Source organism: Esox lucius, chromosome 1 (assembly GCF_011004845.1).
Source record: "Esox lucius isolate fEsoLuc1 chromosome 1, fEsoLuc1.pri, whole genome shotgun sequence".
Lineage (NCBI taxonomy): Eukaryota > Metazoa > Chordata > Actinopteri > Esociformes > Esocidae > Esox > Esox lucius.
Window position 1 is genome coordinate 37,151,867 of NC_047569.1, and position 19,769 is coordinate 37,171,635.

The 19,769-nt window shown below is 41.3% G+C and overlaps 2 protein-coding genes across 7 annotated transcripts in view; one reads left to right on the top strand and one right to left on the bottom strand.

Annotated features, from left to right (window-relative positions):
* The window catches only part of LOC105012578 (transmembrane protein 255B), a 38,932-nt gene extending 36,201 nt beyond the window's left edge, over positions 1 to 2,731 (top strand). For 2 of the 6 annotated variants that reach the window (XM_010873528.3, XM_010873546.3), the window contains one exon: positions 2,305 to 2,731. In XM_010873528.3, coding sequence (XP_010871830.1) covers positions 2,305 to 2,448 — 144 coding nt within the window. In that variant the 3' untranslated portion in view covers positions 2,449 to 2,731. The remainder of the gene's footprint in view (positions 1 to 2,304) is intronic. The other 4 variants (XM_010873509.3, XM_010873519.3, XM_020046155.2 and 1 more) reach the window with 3 other exon arrangements.
* An 8,013-nt stretch (positions 2,732 to 10,744) lies between these two features.
* The window catches only part of rasa2 (RAS p21 protein activator 2), a 61,137-nt gene continuing 52,112 nt past the window's right edge, over positions 10,745 to 19,769 (bottom strand). The window contains exons 20-24 of the mRNA XM_034293185.1: positions 14,433 to 14,515; positions 13,884 to 14,092; positions 13,515 to 13,618; positions 13,020 to 13,197; positions 10,745 to 11,962 (exon numbers count right to left, since the gene is read on the bottom strand). Of these exons, the coding sequence (XP_034149076.1) occupies positions 11,932 to 11,962; positions 13,020 to 13,197; positions 13,515 to 13,618; positions 13,884 to 14,092; positions 14,433 to 14,515 (605 nt within the window). The 3' untranslated portion in view covers positions 10,745 to 11,931. The remainder of the gene's footprint in view (positions 11,963 to 13,019; positions 13,198 to 13,514; positions 13,619 to 13,883; positions 14,093 to 14,432; positions 14,516 to 19,769) is intronic.

The window sequence follows — 19,769 nt, forward strand, 5'->3', positions numbered from 1 at the left end:
TTGTACTTTCACAATAAAATACAATAAATATATATATTTTTTTTAACCTTATTTTTCAATTCCCCATTCATGTCTGCGATAAATTTTATTAGGATTTTATTTGGACCAAAATAATCTGGGGATGCAGCAGTATATACCTGTACATTATAATATGTTATAATATATTTAGCTACATTTCTCTTTTTAATAATACACTTTTTTAACAATAAAATTTGAAGTATTGCACTGTGGGAAGCAGAGCTGTAAAATATATACAGCAATGTTCAGATTGAGCTTCATCAACATGAGATATTTCAAAGTTTAGTCACATGTTACAAGTCCAGAGCATGAACACAGTTGTAGGTTGACACATTTACATTCATGTTGAGTAATTCCTAAGATTCAGTAACACCATAGACATGATACTGTATCTGCTTGACAATCAATTTGTACATTGAAATCACCTGATATTTTATCATGTGACCAATCAACAACGACAATGGCAAAATCAGAAAATAAAAGTGTGACAAGACTTTGGACGTCTACAATAGGGTTATGATAAGCACGTAAACCAGTAAATTGACTCTGTAACAATAGAGCATAATGTTCAAAAGAGCTTAAGTCACCCTGCCATTTAATGCATTTGAGAAAATAGCTGTCCCTCTGCTTATTAACCTAAAAATAATTTCAGGGGAGACGATTCAATAATGTCAGAAGGCCATCATAAACATACAATCTTTAAGGAATATACTGTACATTAGGTTATACTGACTTTCTCTGCTGGCACTTCTCCAGGATATAATGTTTCCCATGTCCTCTGTTTCACATTTCGACAGAAAGGGATTTGAGCACTAGCTGACCCAGACTATCAGTCTCTAAAACAATGTGGCTGGAAATGATCTCGGAACTGTTTCCATTTGGATACATATATCCAGTTACTTTTAAAGATGTCTGGCTGCTCCCACAGAAAGTCACATTTGTTACAAATGTAAACATGGTTGTTTCTGTGTTTTTTCAGGTATTTGTTCAGAGTACGCTGAAATCCACAGAGCCCTTTTATAGCACAGGTCAGAGCCAAAGGTTATCACTATCTTCCCTTTGCTAACAAGAACATTCAAAAAGCGCATTTTATTCCCCCTTTACTTCGTTAGATTATCTAAAATGAATGCTGTTAAAGCCACCACCAGTGCCAATGGTGCCAAAATCAAAGTCGTTGGCCAGGACTGTGCGAGTCGATGCCTCTGACAAGGCACCTAAATGACAGTGGACATGGGTTGGTCTGAAGTTTATAGGCAGGCTAAAGTCAAATCAAACTGTCAAGCTGCCAGTGGTTGTGATGGAATCCGATCTGAACGAGAGTAGGATGGGAATGGGATGGGAATGGGATGAGAGTGGGATGGCAGTGGGATGGGAATGGGATGAGAGTGGGACGGCAGTGGGATGGGAATGGGATGAGAGTGGGACGGCAGTGGGATGGGAATGGGATGAGAGTGGGACGGCAGTGGGATGGGAATGGGATGAGAGTGGGACGGCAGTGGGATGGGAATGGGATGAGAGTGGGATGGGAGGATTGGAGTGGGATGGGAATAGGATGGGAGTGGGATGGGAATGGGATGAGAGTAGGATGGCAGTGGGATGGGAATGGGATGAGAGTGGGACGGCAGTGGGATGGGAATGGGATGAGAGTGGGACGGCAGTGGGATGGGAATGGGATGAGAGTGGGACGGCAGTGGGATGGGAATGGGATGAGAGTGGGATGAGAGTGGGATGGGAGAATTGGAGTGGGATGGGAATAGGATGGGAGTGGGATGGGAATGGGATGAGAGTAGGATGGCAGTGGGATGGGAATGGGATGAGAGTGGGACGGCAGTGGGATGGGAATGGGATGGGAGTGGGATGGGAGGATTGGAGTGGGATGGGAATAGGATGGGAGTGGGATGGGAATGGGATGAGAGGATTGGAGTGGGATGGGAGGATTGGAGTGGGATGGGAATAGGATGGGAGTGGGATGGGAATGGGATGAGAGTGGGATGGGAATGGGATGGGAGGATTGGAGTGGGATGAGAGGATTGGAGTGGGATGGGATAGGAATAGGATGGGAGTGGGATGGGACTGCCTCAACGACAAACTCAGCACATTATCTGGTTCAGAAAATATAGCTAATCGCTTCTTCCTCACTGATTTAATAAAGCATGTGTAAGACAGATAAAATATTGATGTCCATAAGCCCAGGCCAGGATTTTCTAGTGATAAAAGTAGACTGTAGTTCTAAATGAAACAAATTCTAAAATTGGAAATGTTTGAGTGTTATGTTTTGTCTTTCAGAGAGCTTCTCTTTACTTGGCTCCAGTGGCAGGGCCAGGGGTCCCCCAGAGTGATCCATCAGTAGCCTGTCCGGAACCCAACCCCCCTCCCTTTGCCCCGCTCTATAACCTACTGCCCTACAAACCACAAAGCTTCTCCGTCTGAATTATCTGAAATATGTTTGCATTGCATTTCTAACCTTTTACACAACTACAGTTCTCCTTCTGACTCTACTGTTCTATGACATCCAGGAGAATTAGTAATTTGGATAATGTTTTGGACTGGGAGTTGGGTAGGTTGTACAATGTCTGTATATGAAATGTAAATATGTCGAGATTTAGATTCATTTGTATTATGATGTCCATTCTACGAACTATAGAAAAGGCTAATTAAAAATAAATGTACTTTTTACACTACATTTTATCTCAACTATATCTGTTAATAAACTAATAAAAAAAAAAAAATTTTTTTTGGCTTGGTCTATTTTGTTTTAGTTTAATTGGCTATGCAGATACTCATTATGATCTTGTTCAGGCACGCACTCATTCACCAAGGATGCTGCTTGATTGAACTGGCTAGCATAGTTAAAGCTGAATTATGTATATAATAATTAAGTTTCTTTTATTAACACATTGCTTTTCTACTAATCTGGGTCGTAGATTAATTCCTACCATATCAGATTGACCCAGGCTCGCATCTGAAAAACGTCTGTATGCCGTTTACTGCGGCTAAGGAAAAAAGTGGATAGACGCCATTCGAAAACACGACTGAACATTGGCGGAGCATGGATGGAACTCAAGGAGCAAAATGCATTAATTACACTGCGACACTGATGTGGCAATTCTTCTTTTGGATAACAAATTCATTTTAGTATAGAATTAAACGAATGGCATGTCAAATCTCCTGGTCGAATGAAGTCATTTCTTTAAGAAAATGATGCAGAAATACCTGTTCTTGAAAGTTACGTACTTCAGCTTTAAATACGTACTTCAGCTTTAAATACGTACTTTGGCTTTAAATAGGTACTTCGGCTTTAAATAGGTACTTCGGCTTTTTCTTAACACAACAGGTATGAGGTGGGCAAAGTTTCACCAACGGTAAGGGAGCAAACAGGCCCCCTTTAGTACCCACAATTACCCAGAGGTACTCCACAGTACTCCAAACAGTTACAGTTAACCAAAAGTACCTAAAAGAACCACAAGTACCTAAAATGACTAAAAACAGGTACCCCAAAGACACCCAAGCTGCCTTTTCCCTGAGCCCAAGAATCCAACTTCCTCCCACACTCCCTTCCTGACCCCTGCACCCCTCTGGCCTGATGTACAGTATCTCATAGAAGTGAGTACACCCCTCACATTCTTGTAAATATTTGAGTAAAACACCCAATTTGGACGTTTTCACTTAGGGGTGTACTCACTTTTGTTGCCAGCGGTTTGGACATTGACGGCTGTGTTCAGTGATTTTGTGGGGACAGCAAATTTACACTTATACTTTACATAGTAGCAAAGTGTCATTTCTTGAGTGTTGTCACATGAAAAGATATAATCAAATATTTACAAAGATGTGAGGGGTGTACTCACTTTTGTGAGACACTGTATCTTACTCACACCCTCCCTTCCTGACCCCTGAACTTTCCTTTGGCCTGTGGTTCCTGTTTCAGGGTCTTTTGTGTTCTTTCAAGTGTTTGTTAGGGCAGTTTTGGATACCAGTTAGCCGTACTTCTGGATAATTTGGGACACTGTTGGGTAGTTTGGGGTACCTGTGTCATACATCCACATATGGTTGTTTAGACATATATACATACATATGGGTATATATGTATATACACATAACATCTAAAAAAAATTTTGGTGTCAGACAACTACCCTTTGCAGTCGTTCAGTAGCTCAGCATTTGAACAGATGTTGGAATGCAATTAGAGAGTTATGACTGTAATGTGGTTTCATTGCTGCATTACTGGCTGATCTCCCCAAGTGTACCATAATAACTCAACTGACCCCGTCATATTAGGCATATTAACTGTTCATGTTTCTGAATCTAGTGTAGAACTTTTACCTTTTTTATCTTTCTGTATATGTCTCTATATAATACTTGCTTAGCACAGCTCAATGTCCTCAAAAAATACTATTGGAGATTACATATTCATAATTTTTTAACTGGATTAAAGACAAACCACCAACAATAAATCAGTGGTACTGTGAGATATTTAAAGAGTTGCCACTAGAGAGTAATGCTGCGATCTTTAGTAGGATCTAGCAGAAAGAAGACTTCCATAAATGGACCCTCCAGGTCTCTTAACCAACACTTTGATATTTTGAGATCTTTTCTGGGGGGGTTCTTTTGGGTATCTCTTTGGGGTATTTTGGGTACCTGTTTTTTTTTTCTTCAGGTTTCCTTTTGTGTTCTTTGGGTATCTGTTTTGGGTAGCTATTTAGGGTATCTTTCAGTTTTTTTTGGGGTACCTGCTTGGGATTGTTGAGGGTTCCCTTGGGGACGAGAAATCAGCTTCACAGACATCCTATTGCACTGAATAAGGCCATGGAACTGCCCACAGATGAGTTTCATTGTCCTATTCCAAATGTCACATTCAGATAAAGTTGAACAGTGGGTACATTCGAAGAGCAGGCACATGCTGTTTTGTTAAAGAACAAAATACACTGTTTAAATAAACTAAACTACAGTTCATGCTCTGCCAGGAGTGGATTGAGTGCATTGATTCTGTTGTTCTTATCATGGTGAGAAATTTAGCATCATGGTGAGAAAATCATCAAAGAGCCAGCTCAGGCAGTGCCTTCCAGCTGTGAAAATCATTATTAGTTTGCAAGAGCACAGTGGTTGTCATTGCGCAAAGATTAGAAAAACAAACCTCATGTTAAGAAAACCACACAGATCCCTGGTTAACTCCCATCTCAACAGACAATCCCATGCCATGCGATTGAGATTTATGGCCAAATTTCAAAGAGAAATGTGTGGTGCAAACACTGCTCATGCCTAAACACTAAACCACACACACACACCATTCATTAAGGCATATTATGGTGGTGCCAGCATCATGTGGTGGGGATGCTTCACATCTTGTTGAAACAGAAAGAAGAATGGAGAAATATACATGGATATACTGCAAGAAAACCTGCTTCAGTTTGCTCAAACGAACTGAAGGTTGAGAGAAAATTCAACTTACAGCAGGAAAGTGATCCCAAGGCCAAGGCAATACTGGAGTGGCTGAAGAACAAAAAAGTTATTATACTAGAGTAGGCCATTCAAGTCTTGATTTACAAATGATTCTAACTTCATAGTATATAGGAAATACCATTGAAATATAATGTAATTGTATTTTAAAGCAATTTTTCATTTTTCAAATAGCAAAAATCATGAACTATTAAAAACTAATACTTTAAATAGAACCTTGTGGAAAGCTGTAGGAAATGTTGTGATGAAGCACTGAAACAAAGTTTTTATTAACATTCACCAAACTATTTGAGAAACACTCACAATTTCAAACCTTCCTAGAACATTTACAACAAATAAATATAATGAAACCAGGTTTAAAATGTGATGATTTTTTTGGGATAAGTAATAAAATACCAGGAACACGTATTGTATATTTACTGTCAAGTTCCTCAAGTGTTCTTAGAATGTTCCCGAATATTGAGGGAAGTTTTTATGCAAATAACCATAGGACAACCACATTCTCACAAAGCTTTGAGAGACACGTTTGTCAGAATTTTATGTGCTAACTGGGCACTTTATAGAGTCCTACCACAACCGCCTTTACCCATTAAACTTTTTATTCCACTCCCACCACATCTGCACCCCACTGAGTTATTACTGTGGGCCCTGACCCTGATGCAAAACCAGATTCCTTTCATAAACCTTTCTACCCCTAATCTCTAAACCCACCTCCTGCTGAGTCCCATTCATGTTCAAACCACTCAGCAGACCCACATTCCTTCCCATGTGTCATTTTACATGCTCCCAATCTGGTCCTTGTTAGTTTGCCGGAGGGACAAAAAGGATTTGACTCAGCACACAGTACCTGTGCTATATGGTATCAAGTCTCTGAGATGAGAGACCTGATCTTAACCCTCTGGCTCTTAGTAACAGGCTGCCACAGCTCCCTCCCGTTTTATTGCTGCAATCCGCATCCACAGACAAAAAAAATACAGGTAAGATTAAAGACTAGTTCAAGGGTCAACAGTGGGTGTGATTTTAGGATTATAACATAGTTGCAAAGTATTTCAGGGGGTACTTTTCAGGGCCTCAACTTCTTCAACCTTCTGTCACTGATCCTCCAAGGAAGCCTGACGAGATTGTGGGTGTGGCCTCGTGAGGCTAGTGTCACCCCAGTACCCGAAAGGTTGGTGGTTTGAATGCTTAAGCTGATCAAGTAAATCTGTTATTGAGCCCTTGAGCATGGCACTTAATCCTAATGGCTCCTGTTAGTTGTTCTGGATTACAGCGTCTGTTAAAATCCTCAAATGTTATTGAGTCAAAATTGCAGATGGACAAATGGACTTTCAAACACAGATCAAAACCAGAGTGGGTCGCCATGAGGCCACTGCTTCTGTCAAATTAATCTGAGCTGGTAAGCTACTGTTCTCAGTCTCCCAGAGCACAGTCCAGAGTATGGGAGTGAAGTTAAACTACCCATACTCTCCATCATCACTTACTGAGCACTCCTCTCTGGGCATGCAACATTAATTTCCCCACTCGGTTTTAGAATCATTCCATGCTCCCTTTATGTTTGCTCCAGCATTTTAACAAACAGAACGACTTGGCACAGCCCTAGTTTTAACATTTTAGCATTAGCTAAATGACCTGGCACTGACATCCCCATAAGTTACTGTGAAATGTTGCATCAGGGTTGTGATCAGGGTGTCACAAAGATTGATTGTAAAAAAAGGTTTACATATTTAAAACAAGTTTGGTATTTAGTTACTGAGTTGCATTTACCCTTTCAGCATTTCCTTAATCCATTTTTGAGGAGTTTCACAGACAGATCCATGTAATAACTCAAGTAAAAATAACATTCTCAAAACCATGTGATTCTACCTTCCCAAAAATAACAACATAATCTCTGAAATAAATCTTTAAGAACTCACGAAGAACCTAGAGAACATTACGAGAACATTCTGTGCAAGGTGGGATTCATTTGTTAAAAGTTAAACTCATCTGACATTTTTAAGATTTTCTCATCGATGAAACATCAGACATTAATATGGTTTCCTGTTTTCAAAAGTAATCTGACATAGGACTGTTATTTTACCATTTACAAAAGCTGTTTATAATACTAGCCAGCCTGATTGAAACAAAGTGTCCATTGTTTGACACCAACTCCGCTTCCATAAACATTTTGAGCTCAGAATGTGCCAAGACAAAATGTGAAGGGTTCTGTCTACCTACTGCATCATCGGTGACAGGTCGGACCCAAATTCAACCCACGTGATGATTCCAAATGAAGAAAACTGCTTAAACGACAGAGTACAGTAGAAAACGTCCGGTAGGGTGACTACAGCTCTAGAGAAATCTCACCCAAGGGCATTTTGTCCATTTTTGTGTTAGCCTGGTTCCAAATGTATTTGTGCGGTCTTTCCAATTCCAATGACATATGAGTTAGCAAGACAGCACAAACACATTTGGTACCTGGCTAACATTTATTGTCACATCCACCTCTTCAAGAAAATAACACAGACAAAGTGAAAGCATTTCTAACAAGTTTATTGTAAATGATTTTAAACAAAAAAATAAAATTAAAATAAAACTGAAGAGAAGTTTCAACTTTCTGGTTGTGGAAAAGAAGAAAAAAGTTTAAATAACAAAAGCAAAACAGAAATGTACTCAGGTCCTGTTTGGAATTCATTCAAAGGGGATGAGATAGGAAAACACTTTTTTGCAAATATGGATTTCAAACATTTCATAGGAAATGTTATTTTGATGCAGTACTGTCATTCAAGTGACTGGACATCACACAGACACCCATGCTTATTTACAGTACTTGTGAGGATTTTATGACCAAAATGTGTTTCCATAAAAAATCCTATTTACTATAACCCCCCGCAAAAGATTCTAAACCTAACCCTAAATCCTAAACCTCATTAAAACCCTAATTTTGAACAATTTAAAAAAAGTGAGGACTGACAAAATGTCCTCACTAGTCATGATTTAAAGTGGGTTACTATGCTTGTGAGAACATTCGGTCCACACAAACATAGTAATGCACTCACACACAGTCTCACACAGTCTCACACAGTCTCACACAGTCTCACACAGTCTCACACAGTCTCACACAGTCTCACACAGTCTCACACAGTCTCACACAGTCTCACACAGTCTCACACACACGTAGACATGTTTTTCATATAAATGATGCCTTCTCTGTTAACCAATAAAACCTTGTACAATGCACTGTGATCCAAGCAAAAGGACAAAAGACCCCTAGAACATACAGTACCATCGCATTTGAACACAGGTGGGTTATTAAAGGCCACTGCATGTATAGATCCATGTGTCTAAAAGGTTCTGACAATGTTATTCTAAAACATCCCACTGTCAGAGAGGTTAGGTCAGGAGATGAGGTGACTGAAGATTCCCTTATGATCACAAAACACATCTGAGAAAACCAACGAACCAAGTTCACCCACGACAACATCTTTATCTTCATAAGCGTACACATTAGAAGAGGCTGAGAAAAATAACCAGAATCAACAGGCTAGGAGCTTACAGCAAAGCCACTGACAAAGTACGTCCTAACCAGGTTAGTATTAATTAGGCACCAAACGCAAGAAAACTGACTTACACAAGGAGTAAATTTTCTTAATCGGCTGCAAAGCGTTTTCCGCCCGGTGCCCTAATGCTGTTATAGACCAGATGTCAACCCCACCGTGTGCTACCATACATTCAACTGTGACATGAAGAAAAGCAGCCAGCTTCCTAGAACCACTGAAGACCAAAGAACAAGGTACCGTAACACACCAACAAAATATTTAGCAGTGTTAAAAAAAATATATACAATACATACAAAACATACTCTAAAAAAATATACTGTTAAATATACACGACATTGTAAATATAACCAACTTCTGACAGCAAATATTCCACAAGAAAAAAAAAAAAAAAGAACACGGTTAACTGTTACCAACAATGTTCCATGTCCCATTTCTGGTACTCAATGTAAGTTCAAGTTAGGCATCCGGTTTGACACTGTCATTCTTATGGTTGACTGATTACAAAGGACAACGGTGTGAATATGTGGACACACTATAATGAATGGGCAAAACTAATAAATACAGATCAACCTGATCACATTGGAATACCAGACTGGCAGGCGATAGCATGTGTTCTAGGTTGGAGCTGTGATTGTCTAGCTTGTTGATTGATGGAGACTGACATGCGATAAGATAAGTGCATGTGGACATGGTCATCTGGTACACATCTAGACTAGAGACTATGTCCCTCTGGACCTCAGTAAAACAGTGTTTACATTGTTTCAAAAGAGGATCAATGTGGTTACCAAAATCTACATGTGAATGAAATATAGACAGCCGTTCGAAAGTTTGGGCTCACTTAGAAAAGGCCATGATTTCAAAAGAAAAAAATAACATCAAATTGATCAGAAATACAGTGTAGACATAGTTAATGATGTAAATGACTGTTGTAGCTGGATGTTCAATTAAATATCTACTGAGGCCCGTCATCTGCCACTATCACTCCAGTGTTTCAATGGCACTGTGTGTGCTAATCCAAGTTAATCGATTTAAAAGGCTTATGGATTAATTACAGGCTCAAAATGGCCTGAAACAAATAACCTTCTTCTGAAACTCGTCAATCTATTCTTTGTCTGAGAAATGTGGGCTATTCCAAGCAAGAAATTGCCAAGAAACTAAAGATTTCATACACCAATGTGTACTACTGTTGATTCTGAGACTGCTGTTTTGCTGGTACTATTTAATGAAGCTGCCAGTTGAGGTGTCTGTTTCTCCAACTAGACACTCTAATGTATTTGTCCTCTTACTCAGTTGTGCACCGGGGCCTCCCACTCCTCTTTCTATTCTGGTTAGAGACAGTTTGTGCTGTTCTGTGAAGGGAGTAGTACACATCGTTGAACAAGATCTTCCGTTTCTTGGCAATTTCTTTAATGGAATACCCTTCATTCCTCAGAACAATAGACTGATGAGTTTCAGAAGCAAGTTCTTTCTTTCTTGCCGTTTTGAGCCAGTAATCTAACCATCAAATGCTGATACTGAAGATACATAAATAACGCCAGTTTTATGGCTTTAATCAGCACAACAGCTTTCAGCGATGTTAACATAATCACAAAAAGGTTTTCTGATGATAACTTAGCATTTTGAAATGATAAACCTGGATAAGCAAACACAATGTGCCATTGGAACACAGGACTGATGGTTGCTGTTAATGGGCCTCTGTAGATATTCCATTGAAAATCAGCCGTTTCCAGCTACAATAGTCATTTACAACATTACCAATGTCTACACTGTATCTCTGATCAATTTTATGTTATTTTAATGGACAAAAAAATCTGCTTTTCTCTCAAAAACAAGAAACTTTGCAATAGATCCAAAACTTTCAAACGGTAGAATGTATTTCCCTCCATTTTCAAACATGTCTGTATTCAAAATACATGTATCCCCCTTTTCTAAGTTGAGCCTAGTAAATCGTCATCTTTGGTTTAAGAAAAATAGCTTTTCAAAATCTATACACGTTATGGTACAGGAATGGAAACGAAAACGTACACAAGATCATTTAACTGATCCAAATGTTGGGTATACTGATACCATGTATCTAAATGATGCCATCTGGAACTTTCCAAATGTGTAAAGTGCTTCAGCGTTATTATCTAACCCGAGGATATGGGAGGTTGTTACGTACACTGTACATCCATTAAGAAGAATAAGGCAGATCGGTTTCATTTACTAAGGGTGCCTGAAACACCTAGGACTTTTGTTTAAAGCAGAAAATCTAAGAAGACGAGGAGTGTTGGGTAAAGGAGAAGAGAGGAGAATACCAAGAGATGGAAACTATGTCAAGCTTGCTGTTTAGTGGTAAATGAACATCCAACAGTGAAGCTTGACGTGATTGTGAAAGCATCATCATGATTTGATGATCAAGACTGAAAACATAGAGTAAATAAAAAGGAAGTATTTTAGCAGCCTTTTCTTTTCTCTCTCTCTCTCTCTCTCACTCTCAAAGACACACACAGACAACTAAGCGGTAGAGAAAATAATGACGACAAGATTGAGTTTTGTTGTGCAAATCGCATAGAAGACTTGAACATCCTCTTCTTATTAGGACAGTGGTGTTTGTGTGAGAAAGAGGGGGAGGGAGACAGATGGAGAAAGAGAGCGACAGAGAACAAAAAACATAAAAGGGTCCCAATCTGCCCAGTACCAATGACAGCTTCAGGGTCGGGTGAATTCTAACTTGGTCAAATGGACCGTCCAACCAGTCATGTGGTGGGGGGGGGGGGGGGGGGTACCGCCTTGCGTTTGCGTCTTCTTTATTCTCGCCGAGTTGGGTGGCGCTCCCAGTGCCAATCCCGACCGCGCCACCCTGGGGCTCCAGTGTAGGACTGGGGCGTACTGCCATCTGCTGATGTGGCAGACTCAAGCCAAACAGACCCACCTGGACTGGCTAGGATGTCTTCCCCACTATTGGATTCTCCCTATAATAACACAGAAAACAAAGAGGGAAAATATTTACATGGCTGAATATGCATGTATGAGAGTGTGTTTTGTGTGTTGTGTGTGTGTGTGTTGTGTGTCTTTGTGATTACGTGTGAATGTGTTCAGACCAAAAATTATACTCCTAATCACAGGAAGAGAAGGGGCACTGGGCCAAATGTTTGGATTTTTTTGGCAACATAGATACATTTATATAACCTATATGCGGTATATAACCATCTGCATATAGTCATAATGTGGGTATATAACCAACCACATATAGTCATAATGTGGGTATATAACCAACCACGTATAGTCATAATGTGGGTATATAACCAACCATGTATAGTCATAATGTGGGTATATAAGCAACCACGTATAGTCATAATGTGGGTATATAACCAACCACGTATAGTCATAATGTGGGTATATAACCAACCACGTATAGTCATAATGTGGGTATATAACCAACCACGTATAGTCATAATGTGGGTACATAACCAACCACGTATAGTCATAATGTGGGTATATAACCAACCACGTATAGTCATAATGTGGGTATATAACCAACCACGTATAGTCATAATGTGGGTATATAACCAACCAAGTATAGTCATAATGTGGGTATATAACCAACCACGTATAGTCATAATGTGGGTATATAACCAACCACGTATAGTCATAATGTGGGTATATAACCAACCACGTATAGTCATAATGTGGGTATATAACCAACCACGTATAGTCATAATGTGGGTATATAACCAACCACGTATAGTCATAATGTGGGTATAAAACCAACCACGTATAGTCATAATGTGGGTATATAACCAACCAAGTATAGTCATAATGTGGGTATATAACCAGCGCCAAGGCTGCCCCAGTTGAACGGTGGTTGTTGCCAGAGCCTTTCAGACACTTGTTCATGGCACAAAACGTGCACACTCCAAACCTCTTGCCAGTCAATGTTGGCGGTTGCTGCTAAATGAATAAAGAGGAAACACTATTTTTGTGTATGTAGGCATGCATTTGTGTGTGTGCGCGTGTGTATGCACTCACTGGCTGCCATACTGTGCGGTGCCACTGCGGTTGTCATGCTCCCTTTGCAGGTTTTCCAGGATGTGTTTGATCTGCTGCACTGTGTGGAAGGTCTCCTTGGGGTCCTGGATGGTGAACAAGGAGTAGTCCTCCTGTTCCCTCAGAGGACCCTGGTACACAGCGATGCTGGCACAAGCATCTGACCACAGGACATACAGATCAGTCAACATCACCAGCTAATACACCCATAGGGTTTTCCCTGATACACAAGAAAAGGGCAAAGCTCTTAGAGCTGTACTGGTCTGGGTTCTACATCCAGCAGTTACTGGAACTATGCCAGACAGGACAATGTGAAAAGTGAAGATCTGAGCGAGTACGGTTCAGGCGTGAATCAGGGCTCAAAGAGTCATGTATGCTCCACAATTACGCACAGATGGAATCTGATGTGATGAGAATAATTCTCTGATGCTTTTTGAAGGCAAGGTCAGGGGCACTGACAGGTAGAATACCACTTGCCTTCCATTTTCTGCAGCTTGGAGTAGTTGGACGTGAGGAGGGAGAAGATTCTCTCGGTCTCGCGGTCACAGTCAATGTCCAGCTGCAGATTAGCCAGCATGGTCCTGTGGGAAGACACAAAGGCCATGGTCACACCACGGTCCAGATCGAGCTAAGGCAGAGCCGCATTCATTAGGGACCAAATGGGAGGAAAATACTAAGCTGAAACAGAAATGAACTAAATGGTCCTTTAACGCTCCTAACCCCAATAAACCAAAGTAATACATCCACGTCCGGCGCTAGCGGTCTTTTTCATGGCATGCACCACACACCAACCCAAAACACATGGGTCTACACAGGCACACGAGGACACGGCAGGGCTTGACTCACGGTGTGCAGGGCTTGCAGCCCGGCTGGCTGTCGTTCGGGCTCCGGCAACAGAGCCAGACTCCAGTGGCGTAGGCCGAGGGATGGAAGGTGCCCAGGCGGCCCGGGTTGCAGCGGCTCACCTGGCTCAGGACCTCTATCCACTCACTGGCCTCCACGCAGTTCCCAGCTTGCACGTACAGGGGCTTCTCGCCGTGCAGAACCTGGAACATCTAGCAGGAAGGAGCAGGCGTGGCCTTTCAAACATCTGAGGCGCGGCAAATGTGGTACAAAAGATTTGCCCTTTGGGGACAACTATGATTTATTGAGTTGAGAATACGTGTATGAAATCAATAAGCAAGCTTGAAAGAACTTCTCATACAGCTTACAAAGAAACCTAGGTCTTTACTGTCAGTTCAATATGACCAGCATTGACATTAGTGGGGGGTGGGGTGGGATGGATTGGTGGTGGTTCTGTGTGAGAGTGTGAGAGTGTGAGAGTGAGTGAGTGAGTGAGTGAGTGAGTGAGTGAGTGAGTGAGTGAGAGAGAGAGAGAGGGCAACGCATGCTTACATTTTTGCGGTTAAAGGCGCTTTCGTCTACTTTCTCCACAGCTCGAATATTTTTCACAGGGATTATGCAGATTGCTTCTTTACCTTGGAAAAAAATTAAGTAAAAATAATTTTAAAGTTAAATAAAGTATTCATAACACATAGTCATCACCATTAGACTCAAAACAAATAAATGTGTTGTAACAGATGTGATTCCTTCGCAATTGAGCTTAAAAAAAAATCCCATAATGTTAAAAGAGCTTTCCACATACATCAAGAATGACATCAATTCAGTCCCAATTAAAATAACCTTACCAAATATGGTAATTACATAAATATTCATCCCTTTGTGAATAAGGGGTGAATTAGTTCAAGAGGAAGATGTGGCTAAATAAATAGACTCACTCTGTGTGAAATATTAGTCTGACATAGTTTGGAAATGACTAAACGGTCCTCTGGCCCATCATAACATCTGTAAGTCCTCTAAAACAAAGATTGAATTTCGTTTCAAATGTGTTTTATTAGAAGCCACAAAATAAATAAACAAGTAAAAATGTAAACAGAATGGGTCCATCATTTTAACATAAAACAAACTGACAAAACAGACAAACAAAAACAAAAAACTACAGACACCACAAAACAAATATTAATCAGTAACATTGTGAGGACTTCACAATACCTGAAGACCAAAAAAAATACAAATATACAGAATATTCCAAAACATGAATTAAATCACTAAGTAGTACTGTAAAATAATAATTACAATAATAAACCTGTAGGAATGCTGGTTTTGGCTTTACTGTTATGGGGAAAATCCAAAGCCATTACTGGTATGTGTATTCCTGACATTGACAGAGACTAAGGAGATCAAACAAATCCTAGAGGAAAACCTGCTTCAGTTTTCTCCACACCAGACACTTGGAGAGGAATTCACCTCTCAGCAGGACAATAACTGGCACCTTATAATGGCCCATCTACACTGGGTGTTCACCAATAATATTATGGAGAGGTCGAGTTACAGCTTTGACTTGTTTACATCTTTTGACATCTGCGTGTGGACACGCAATACTGTAAAATGTCTGTCTTGTCATGATCCCCAGGAGGTATCAGCAGGCTACAATAACACGGTACAAAGACAGTAGTCTTCACAACAGTAGAAAACATGTTTTAAGTTCCATTAAGGCTGTCTAGACGTTCAGACCTCAGAATGCCTGGAAAAGCACTAGGAAGCATATTCCTGAATGGTAGTCATATTCATCGACTGTTAAAAGGATGAAGTGAAAATTGCCTGTCCTCCTTGGGTCAAGCTGCACCCCTGAGAGGAACATGGCACCCATGGAAGGAAGGCACCCATGGAAGGAAGGCACCCATGGAAGGAAGGCACCCATGGAAGGAAAGCACCCATGGAAGGAAGGCACCCATGTCCGACTCTCGCGGCACGTGACTCATGACATCACAACGGCGTGCGTCTCCTCCTCCTCCTCCTCAAACGGAGGCGCACTCTCCAGCAACACAAAAACAGAACATTCTTCAACACTTAAGAGATTACTCTGTGCATTGTGGGGTCGGAGCATAGCTGGGCCAAAACACACAAACACACCATATATTTATACAGGCCTTTTCGGTATCAGCAACTGCTTTCGGTCTCTCTTCAGGCCTCCAGCAATCAGCTAACAGTCCATCCTCTAGTCCAGCGGACAGAGTGAAGGGTCTGATCCAATAATTGTATGCTAACCCTCCGGCACCCCTCTCGCTCTCTGCCTCCCTTACAGCTGTGAATCCAGGTGCCATGAGTTTGTGGTGGTTGTGTGATGAAGGTTGCTTTATCAATCTGCTCATCTGTCATTTAAGAGCTTGGCACCGTCCTCCTCCACAATTCCAGACGGAGGGACCCCCTCCCACACCCCCCACCCCTTTAAAGAACAAACCACGGTCAGGATTGTACATCTTTACCACGGGATGTTTAAGGTCCTGCATTGTTGCCAAAACTATGATCCAACGAGGAACAACAGATCCAGATCTGAACATTTCTGATCCCTTTGCAGTTGTTGCCAATGTGAGAAAGTGATCTGGCATACTTGTACAAACACAGGGTGCACCACTTTAGATCAGAGCCCTGGGAGACAGGGTGTCCCCGTGAAACCAGGGGCGAGCCTCGGTCACACGGCCCATTGAACCATTGAACCATTGAACCGGGTCGTAAAATGGAGCATGCTGTGCTCGCTTACTTCTAATTTTTTGCTTCGTAAAAACGAGACGAGGGGAAGACGGGGAGGGCAGTAATTTGACCCCGGGGGCAAAGGGAGGAGTGCGAACCTCTGACCAATCACAGCATGTGAACTTGGGTGAAACTAAAGAAAGCTAGAAAATAAATCAGGCAGGAAAATGTCCGAAATCCATAGCTGAAGCGACCCCCCCCCAAAAATCTAACCAAATGTACACAATCCATGTGGTGACCATGCACCCACCTGGAAGTAGAAAAATTAATTTACCCAAGTACTTACATTTAGTCCCATCTACGGGTGTAATCATGCCTGCGGTTAGTCCCATCTACGGGTCTAATTGTGCCGGCGGTTAGTCCCATCTACGGGTGTAATCATGCCGGCGGTTAGTCCCATCTACGGGTCTAATCATGCCGGCGGTTAGTCCCATCTACGGGTCTAATTGTGCCGGCGGTTAGTCCCATCTACGGGTCTAATTGTGCCGGTGGTTAGTCCCATCTACGGGTGTAATCATGCCTGCGGTTAGTCCCATCTACGGGTCTAATCATGCCTGCGGTTAGTCCCATCTACGGGTGTAATCAAGCCTGCGGTTAGTCCCATCTACGGGTCTAATCATGCCTGCGGTTAGTCCCATCTACGGGTGTAATCATGCCTGCGGTTAGTCCCATCTACGGGTGTAATTGTGCCTGCGGTTAGTCCCATCTACGGGTGTAATCATGCCTGCGGTTAGTCCCATCTACGGGTCTAATCATGCTGGCGGTTAGTCCCATCAACGGGTCTAATCATGCCGGCGGTTAGTCCCATCTACGGGTCTAATTGTGCCGGCGGTTAGTCCCATCTACGGGTCTAATCATGAGCAGCTCAAGATCTTCCTGCGATCATAGAGAGTAACACAGACATAAAAGAAACATATGCACACACACACACACACACACACAGACAAATATGAATGTGTGGGCGGGCGGGGACACGCACGCACGCACACACACACACACACACACACACACACACAAACACGCACACACGACTGGGTAACATATGGCTTATCTAAGGCATGTGGTTAAAGTGGAATGAGCAGAACACTGACTCGTGAAGTGAAAACATTTTGTGGGAGTATACAATATAATCTACTGTCTCTGAAACCTACACACCCCATGATAAAATATGATGAATTAACATCAGGAACTTGGCTCTTTCATCAAATACAAACCTTCTGATTATCAGACACATGTTGTTTGATTGCAGCTCTGTGCATGCCCCACATATATATATATTATTTTTGAAGTGCACATTCGGTAAATGAAATTATGGAATTAAAATTAGACCCTATGGAATTCAGAGTGATGCTGACAGTGTAATTTCAACTTTCCAAAGAAAACAAAAAAACAAAATCAAGTCAAATATGGGAAAGCCAAATAGAGAACCTGGATCTAGACTGAATTCTTTCTTAAAAATATAGACGTGGCTTGATATAACCAAGAGTTGATTCTTCAGGGTCATGAGAATGTTGCCAGACACATTTTGCAGTATATGGGTGGAAACTAAGCAGAGCACACATGTAGGTCTTTCTTTAAAGGCTGGAAAGAGGAAACACAATCGCTCTTCAATGCTGTCGATCCTTAAATTCAGACAGGAACCATCCATAGAAGAGACCGCTTAGTTCACCACATTGCATGCATTTCAGGAGAGGGACATGGGAGAAAATGAGGGAGTTGGATGAGAAGTGAATGAAGCGTGGCAGGGCCCAGGCACACAGAAATAAAGACACAGTAGCCTGGTGGCTAGAGCGAGGGACTTCACAAAACACGTTGTGGGATACTCTTTTCAATTAGTCATGCTCTATGGCACTCCCCTTCAAGGAGCCCTATATTAAAAAAATAAAATAAAATCTAGAATTCTGTCTTAACATAATTCAAAACCTTTTCTGATAAATGTTTCCTGTATTTTCATTTGCATTTCTATTCTAATAATTACAACTATAAATTGAGAAAAACCCCTAATTAGATGTTCTGAGTCCATGTCAATATTAAATAATTAACATCACATCAAATGACACCTTTTGTTAATGAATTACCAAAGTGTGTTAGGATTATCTTTTTAAGCCAAAACACTAAACGTGGGGATAGGGGCTTGCCATATCTGATACCTGTGAGTCACGGTGCTGCTTGAAAGTATATGAATGCTATCGGGATGGTAATAATGTTCGTATAAACAAGGATGAAAAACTAGGCAAGCATGGTTCAGCCGGCCCGCGGGCAAAAGTGACTGTGGTCAACCAGGGAGGGGGCTTGAAGAGCAGCTATATATAGGCCATGTCCAGATACATAGTTGCCAGTAGAGATACAGTTTAGATAGTTACCATGACTTTATATCAGTAAAAAAACAAGCATAATGATATTGCAATGCCATATTGGCGATCTGCCACATTCTAGCCAAGTGTCATGAAATAGATTCAAGCTTGGTAAGTAGGGGAACAATGCAAACATGGGCCAGCCCCTCATCCTCCAACACATCGATAATCCAGAAACCTGTGCAAGGTTCTATTTGTGGACTTCAACTCTCCCCATCACACCAGAACCTCTGGGAACAATTAAGCCATGACTTTGTTCATTTCTGGAACATGATTTTATTTCATAGCTACAATGAGACTGTCAACATGGCATTGCAATATCATTTAAATGGCCTTGTTGTGTGTTATGAAGGGAAAAGGGTAATTACATCAGCAAGCAAGGGATTCTAACCACTTCTGGTTCTAACCACTTACGCAGCCCAGCATACATTCAAATAAACTCATAAAATCTAAACCCCAATTAGTAATAGATACATTCCAAAAAAGAACAAACAAAAACATGTGATGTATTTTCAATGTTAATTTTAGAAAAGTGGTTTAGTAAACAAAAACACAAAATATGAACCCCTTCATTCAATAGCCTCAGGCACCTCCATTAGCAGCATTTAGGTCAGGAATTTGACTTGGCCAATGCAGATCACGTAGCTTTCTGCTTGAATGACCTGGGTCATTGTCTTGTTGGAAGGCCCATTTCTTGCTCAGCTTTAGGTCCTTGACTGATGGTCTGACACTCTGTTCAAGAATCTCCTGGTGTAACTCAGATTTCATGGTTCCCTTATTAACGCGC